At 53.0% G+C, this 7,085-nt stretch overlaps 1 protein-coding gene across 2 annotated transcripts in view; it reads left to right on the top strand.

The window, feature by feature from the left end:
• FGF18 (fibroblast growth factor 18) overlaps positions 1–6,291 on the top strand; it is a 33,437-nt gene extending 27,146 nt beyond the window's left edge. For both annotated transcript variants that reach the window (XM_029941491.1, XM_029941490.1), the window contains exon 5: positions 5,198–6,291. In XM_029941491.1, the coding sequence (XP_029797351.1) occupies positions 5,198–5,464 (267 nt within the window). In that variant the 3' untranslated portion in view covers positions 5,465–6,291. The remainder of the gene's footprint in view (positions 1–5,197) is intronic.
• The last annotated feature ends 794 nt before the right edge of the window (positions 6,292–7,085 follow it).

The raw sequence follows: 7,085 nt of genomic DNA, 5'->3' as shown, positions 1-7,085 counted from the left end.
TGCGCGCTTCCCGGCAGCTTGACCCCAGGAGGGACGCGCTGGGGTCAGGAGAGCAGCCCAGCTCCCCGCCGCCCACCGCCCGCCCGCCCGCCGGCTGGCCGCTGAGTCACCGCTTCCACAGGAGCCGGCTCCGATTTCCTGCCCCCTCGCCCTCTCTCCCGTCATTAATATTGGGGACGGTTCAGCTGGCGCTGGCGCTGCCGCGCTCGGGCGCAGCCCAGGGAGGGCCCCCTCCTTCCCGCTTCCCTCGCGGCAGCTCCCCCATCCCCGTATGGGCGCCTGGCTTCTGGGGGGCCCCAGGGCTCCCAGGGATGCTCCCGAAATCCACCTGCCCCAGGATCGCCCCGGGCAGGCCCCGTGTTGGCCTCAGCCTAGCCCAGCGCCCCTTACTGTCTCTGGCCCCTTCAGCAAGAAGCCACAGGCTCTTGGGGTGCTGTTCTGTCATAGCCTCCTAGGCAGTCAGGTCCCAGGTCCTGGGGTTAGTTACCCCTCCGGCCTTCACTGCTGCCAGTGCCTCCGTTCTGACCTCACACTTTGCCCCGGCTGCCCTTGGGCCGCCAGCCTCAGGCTTTTGCCTTTGCCCGATACCCACCCACCGTCAGTGTTCTAAAGCGCATCACCTGTCCTCTGCCCCCAACTCATCTCAAAACCCATCTCTGGGTCCACACCATCCACCAGAGAAAGGCCACACTCCCTGGGGAAATACACAAGGCCCCACGGGGTCTCCTTGGCCTCACAACTCTGCCACCCATCCTCACAGTTCTTAAGCCACAGACACATAACACTGCCAACTGCCACCCCCTTGGACAGGGCATTTGGGCTTGGTACACGCTGTTCCGTCTGCCCAGATTGCCCTTCCCTCTGTCTGTCTGCCCCCAGCCCTGCTCAACCTTCAACAGCTTCTCGCTTCCCTGACCGCTCCTCATATAGCACACCCACCCTGGAGCCCATAGTCCCCCACACAGCCCTCTATCACCTGTCGCTGACCTGAGTTGTCACGTGTGCCTGTGTGCCTGCACCTCCCACCTAGATCGATCGCTCACTGAGGGCTCATTCTCCCTGTACTGGGCAGAGAGCTGCAGACACACCCACCAAGCCAGTAGAAAAATAGTTCTTGCTTTCTGAGGATGGCCTTAACCTACCACCAGAATTATTCACGTCCGGCCAGGGAGTCAAGTGCCCTGACTGCTGAGCCTGGACGTCCTCATCTATCAGATGGCAGCAATCCTGCCGGCACTTAGTGGGCACTTGTTAAATATTCCTTCCCTTCCCCTTTGAAGCCAGGCCAAGAAGTTAGTCCTTCGCCTGTGGGGAGGAGTAACTTTGTGGCCTCAGCTTAGGCTCTGGCTCCTTTGGAGTGGTCGAACCAGATAGCTTTCTTGGGCAGTCTTGACCATGGGTGCCAACCTTGCATCGCTTTGGCCCCGGCCTGTCATGTGCATTGAGCCCCCAGCAGAGCCTTTTCAGATGTTCTGGGGCCCAGCTGCAGTGACTTCTCTGTTGCATTGTCACAATCACATACCAGGGCTCTGCCCTGAGCCTGCATGCTCAGGGGGCCCCTCTTCTTCATGCCACTTTCTGGGACCCCACATTCCTCCCACTCCCAGGAAGGAGTACACTCTGTCATTCCATAAACAGGTGCTGAGTATGGAGCCCTGTGTGCTAAGCACCCCCCTCTACCCCCGTCTCTGACTATTCAACCCAGATCACCTCTGTGGTCCCTGGTGAACCCTCTTCGGACTGGGGCAACCTAGGGCCCCAGAGCTTTCAGGGCAGAGGGGTCCCTGCCCACCACCCTGTCTTTGTGGGGACTGTTTTCAGTTGTAAATGACTGAAACGCAACTCAAAAGGCCTTAAGCAAAAAAGGGAATGTTTTGGCTCACCTAACCCTAACTTAAAATGTCCGGGGGGGTGGGGGGTTGTTTCAAGTAAGACTGGATCCACGGGCCAAGTGATGTCCTCAGGATTCAGTCTTCAGATCAAATAGAAGGAACAGGACTCCGGTTGGGAAAGAAAGAGGTTGGAGGTCATGGGAGGGGGGTGTGCTGGGAGAGATGCTCAAATTCTTTTTAATCACCAAGGTTCTGGGATGGGAGAGTCACTCACTCTGTAAATGCCAACCATCTGCCTTAGCCTGAACCAATTGAGTCAGCATTTCTGGGGGTGAGGCCCAAGCACAGGTGTTTGTTTGTTTGTGTGTTTGTTTTTTTAAAACCTTTGCAGGCAATAAGCAGAACCACAGAGGCAGTCAGGAGCAGAGGTGAGGGTCAAGCCCAGGTGCAGTGTACCATTAACTCCCTACGTGCTGTGTCTGAGTTCATGGGGGGAACTTCCGGCCATGACTGGTACCATGGCTCCTCCCAAGGGGCCCCTGAGCTCTCGACTGCTGGGAATTTCAGCTCTCAGAAGTAACCCCAAACACGTACACACACATGTGCCAGGCACTGTGCTAGCTCCTTGCACGGCCAGGACCTTGCTTCATGCTGGTGGCGGCTGTGTGAGCCTTGGGGAGGTGAGGCGCCTTGACAGTCAGCGCCCACTCTTCCACACCCTTTCTCCTCAGGCACCTCTCTGGAACTGGACAGAGGAGAAATGAGCCCCAGTGGCAAATGCAGGTTAAAACCCGGCTCTGCCTCTTACAAGCCCCATGACCTTGGGCAAGTCCTTTTGCCCTCTTTGAACTCTGTTTTCTTCTCACAGAGAGAGCCTCTATCTCAGCAAGTTGAGAGGATTCGGTGAAATAATGCACCTGGACATGTCTGGCCTATCACTGATAATCGATAAGCGCTGTATGAGTGAGCAAATGAATGAGTAGGGAGACCAAGAACTCTGGCCCTCGGCTCGCTGTGTCCCCTTCTCAGCACATCCCCCAGGAGGGCCTCTCATAGCTCTTGGCTGCCTCTGGGACATTAGTGAGGGATACAGGAAGCAGAGTTTATTTTCCTTCAGAGGAAAGCCTGTTGGTGGGTCACCGCCGCCATTTCTACCCCGGAACTCTTCATTCATTCAACTGCAAATGCTCTGGGTGCCGGACCTGTGCTAAGCCCTGAGGTCAGCTGACGAGCCGTCCTGACCTGCTCCAGCTCTTGGGCTAGTGAGGAGGCAGACAGACATGGAATTGCCCTTTTGGGGGGGTGGGAGGAGGAATGGGTGCCAAGGGGAGAAGATGGAGCCCATGATTCCAATCACACTTGATGCTTGGATGGAGTCTTAAAGAAAGAAGAGGAAATGCCCAGAGAGATCAAAGGCAGTGAAGGAAAGCTTCCTGGAGGAAGTGGTTACTGAGTGGAGCCTTGATGGATGAAAGCAGTCTTCCAGGCAGTGGCAGGCGCTCTAGGGTGGGGAAACAGCACAGCATAGGCTTTATTCCGTTTGCTCTGACTGTTCCACGGAGACTGGCCAAAAGGACCTGGGCCCAGGTTGGATAGACAGCTTCCAGAATCATCCATGGGGGGGTCCAGAGACCACTCCCCTCTACCTTGCACATATGCCCCACTTTTCTCACAAGAGTCCCTCACTGGTCACCCCCCCCACCCCATGTCGCCCGACACGCACTGTCTTCTGGGGCCTACGTGCCTTCCAGCCCCACCCCCTGCCGGCTCTGCAGCCTCCTCGAAAGATCTCATCCTCCAGACAATGTTTTCTTACCCTGCCTGTCCCTTTCTGCAAAGTTCAGCACTTTGTCTGGAGGGCCCAAGCCTGCCCTCCACTCAAAGGTGAATGTTCCTGGAAGCTCCAGCCTGTTTTCCACTTCAAACAAAAGGCTGGAACTCGCACCTCAGTCTCCACGCACAGCCAGACCGCTGGGCTTCCGACTTGGCCGGGCGTCTGTCCGTAACGAGGAGTGGGCCCGGCCTAAATTTGGAGATGTTAGTTGGAAACTCGAGTGCTGCCAATTCAGGCCTGCCAACTCTGTGCGCTTCCCTCTCTTCTACATGCACCAGTTTGGCTGTCTCGGGGGTGGGGAGGTTCAAAGCCCTGCCTCCCATCATCCTTTGTCCAGATCCGATCCAGGGAGGGAGGCCAGGACCATCTGAACCACCTGCTCTTCAGAAATGGTTTAACAAGGTCCTACTGTGCACGAGGCTCCTTTATAAGCGTTGTCCCTCCCACCATTTCTGTGATGCAGGGGTCACTGTCCCAGTTTGGTAAGATGAAGAATCCAAGGTCTAGAGAGTGGAATTAGCTAGCCTGAGGTCACGTAAGGAAGTGCTGGAGTCGATGCAGCTTCTGACTCCAAATCTAGTACTCCTTGTCTGGCATCCCTTGTCGCTTAGGGAGTTCACACATCTGCTCGGGAGCCTGCCGTCTCAGAACCAAGGGCACAGGCTTCGGAGTTTGGCCATGCAGAAACTCTTAATTATGGAGGTCCCCACCCCTCTTCATACCAAACATTTAAAATGCACCATATCCCATATGAAATGAAATTTAAATTTCAGTCTATTGCAGTGGAGTTGAGTGGCAGTGCAGTAGCTGACTTTATATCAGGTTTTGTGCACATGTGCAGGGACTCCTTTCTGTTGCAAGTGACAGAACATAATCTCAACTACTTTAAAGGAAATGAGACAGTATTGGCCCACATCACAGTGAGGTAATGAGCTGCAGATGCTGCTTGGTCCAGAGCCCAAAGGATGTGACCAGAACTTGATTTCTCTTTTTCTCTTTGTCTTGGCTTTACTTTCTCTGTGTTGGCCTTGTCAGATGGTGTTTCCCCTCATGGTGGTAAAATGGCTGCCTTTGCTTCAGCCTTACATTTTCCTCAAGTTTAAATCAGCTTATGTTTTTGGGGATTGCGTATACAAGGGTCTTTAGGAACATTCTGATTGGATGGCTCACACCACATGCCCATCTCTGCAGGAGTCACAGGAATAAGATTTTATTGGCCAGATCTGGGTCTCTTGTACTAGGAGAGGTGAGGTGGAAGCCTTTGGGTGTAAGGCAGAGAGTGGGGGAGGGGTGGATTCCTGAATGACAAGGGAATCTATTACCTAATTGGCTGGTAGGGAAGAAGGCAGGAGCTAATATGACAAGTACTCCACAGATTCAGGAAGTAAAGTTGCTGGGGACAAAGGTTAGGCGAGGCCCTCTCTACTCTACCAAACCAACCCTCAGTCATCTGTCTATACCCTGTGCACATGGCTCTGCCCCTCATACCCACCCTCGCTCTCTCACCTCCTTCTTCTCTTGCCTCCTACAGCCCGATGGCACCAGCAAGGAGTGTGTATTCATTGAGAAGGTCCTGGAGAACAACTACACGGCCCTGATGTCCGCCAAATACTCTGGCTGGTATGTGGGCTTCACCAAGAAGGGGCGGCCACGGAAGGGTCCCAAGACCCGGGAGAACCAGCAGGACGTGCACTTCATGAAGCGCTACCCCAAGGGACAGGCAGAGCTGCAGAAGCCCTTCAAGTACACCACGGTGACCAAGAGGTCCCGGCGGATCCGCCCCACGCACCCAGGCTAGGCTGGCACCACCGCAGCTGCCCAGGCTGCTCCCAGGCCCACACTCACACTCACAGAGAACTGCATAAGAGGAATATTTTTACATGAAAAATTAGGAAGAAGCTCTATTTTTGTACATTGTGTTTAAAAGAAGACAAAAACTGAACCAAAACTCTTGGGGGGAGGGGGAGCAATAAGGATTTTACTGTTGACTTGAAACCCCCTGTCTATGACACAAGACTCACGAAAAGGGACTGTTGTCAACGCACAGGTGCTTGTCTCTCTCTAGGAAACGACAACTCTAAACTCGTCCCCAGAGGAGGATTTGAATGAGGAAAACGACACTCTTGAGAAACCAAAGTCCTTTTTCCCAAAGGTTCTGAAAGCAAAACAAAAACAGAAACAAAAACAAAAAAAAAAAGAAAAAAAAAGAAAAAAAGAGAAAAACAAAGAGAAAGTAGTCCCCACCCCCAAACTCCCCTTCTTTTCCAATCCCCTCTCCCTGTCCCAGTCTCCAACAAAAATCGCTCTCTGGTTTGCAGTCATTTATTTATTGTCCGCTGCAAGCTGTCCCGAGACACCGCGCAGGGAAGGCGTGCCCCTTGGGATTCTCGGCGCCTCGACCTCCGACGACAGACGGCCTCGTCCAATCAAGTGACCCTGCATTGCTCGCAGTTCTGGAGGATGCTGCTATCGACCTTCCGTGACTCACGTGACCTAGTACACCAATGATAAGGGAATATTTTAAAACCAGCTATATTATATATATTATATATATATAAGCTATTTATTTCACCTCTCTGTATATTGCAGTTTCATGAACCAAGTATTACTGCCTCAACAATTAAAAACAATCGACAAATTATTTAAAAAACCATGAGGTGAGTGGTGGTGGGGGACGGGGGGCACATGCAGGGCTCAGGCAGGGAGACCCTTTGTGTTTCATTCTTCTTGGTCCTGGCACCGAGAGCTGGGGCCTCACTCCTTCATTCATTCACTGATTCACTCCCCCCGCCCCCACCCCGCCAACTCCCCTGTCCCCACCCACCATGCTCCCACACACTGTTCTAGGCCCTAGGAATGCAGATCTCTTTGATCTTTACTTCTGGAAACCCTTGCTTCAGAGAGATTACATTCTAAATGAGTCACTGATTGGATGACTGACTCAGTCATAGGGTCACATACATTTGCTAGGCACCTCCCGTGTTATTCTGTGTACTGGGCATTTATCAAAGAACATACCAGAAAAATTGCAGCCTGCAGGGAACATCACGTATTCACTGATTTCATTGCTTCATTCATTTGTTGGTTGATGGAATAACTTATTCAACATCTATTTATTAAGGTCTTAAGTGCCAGGGACTGTTTTAGGTACTGGGAATGCATCAAAGGACAAAACAGACGAAAAAATCATGGAGCTTACAATCTAGGGGCTATTGCTTGAGTCATTTGTGCAGCCTGTGTCTGGATGCTGCTGGGAACAGGCTGAGCAAAATGGTGGGGCCCTGTTCTGCGTCTGGTGGCAGAAGAGTCACAGGGTCCAGGCCTGTTGAAGACCTGGTCTTCCTCTCCTTAGAGTCTCATGCGGTGGCGTGTAAGAAGTCTGCCTCTGAAACTTCCAGGGACCCTTTCTTCTAGGTCTC

Source organism: Suricata suricatta, chromosome 6 (genome assembly GCF_006229205.1).
Source record: "Suricata suricatta isolate VVHF042 chromosome 6, meerkat_22Aug2017_6uvM2_HiC, whole genome shotgun sequence".
NCBI lineage: Eukaryota > Metazoa > Chordata > Mammalia > Carnivora > Herpestidae > Suricata > Suricata suricatta.
The sequence above is the reverse complement of the archived record's forward strand: the minus strand, read 5'-3'. Positions and strand labels throughout refer to the sequence as shown.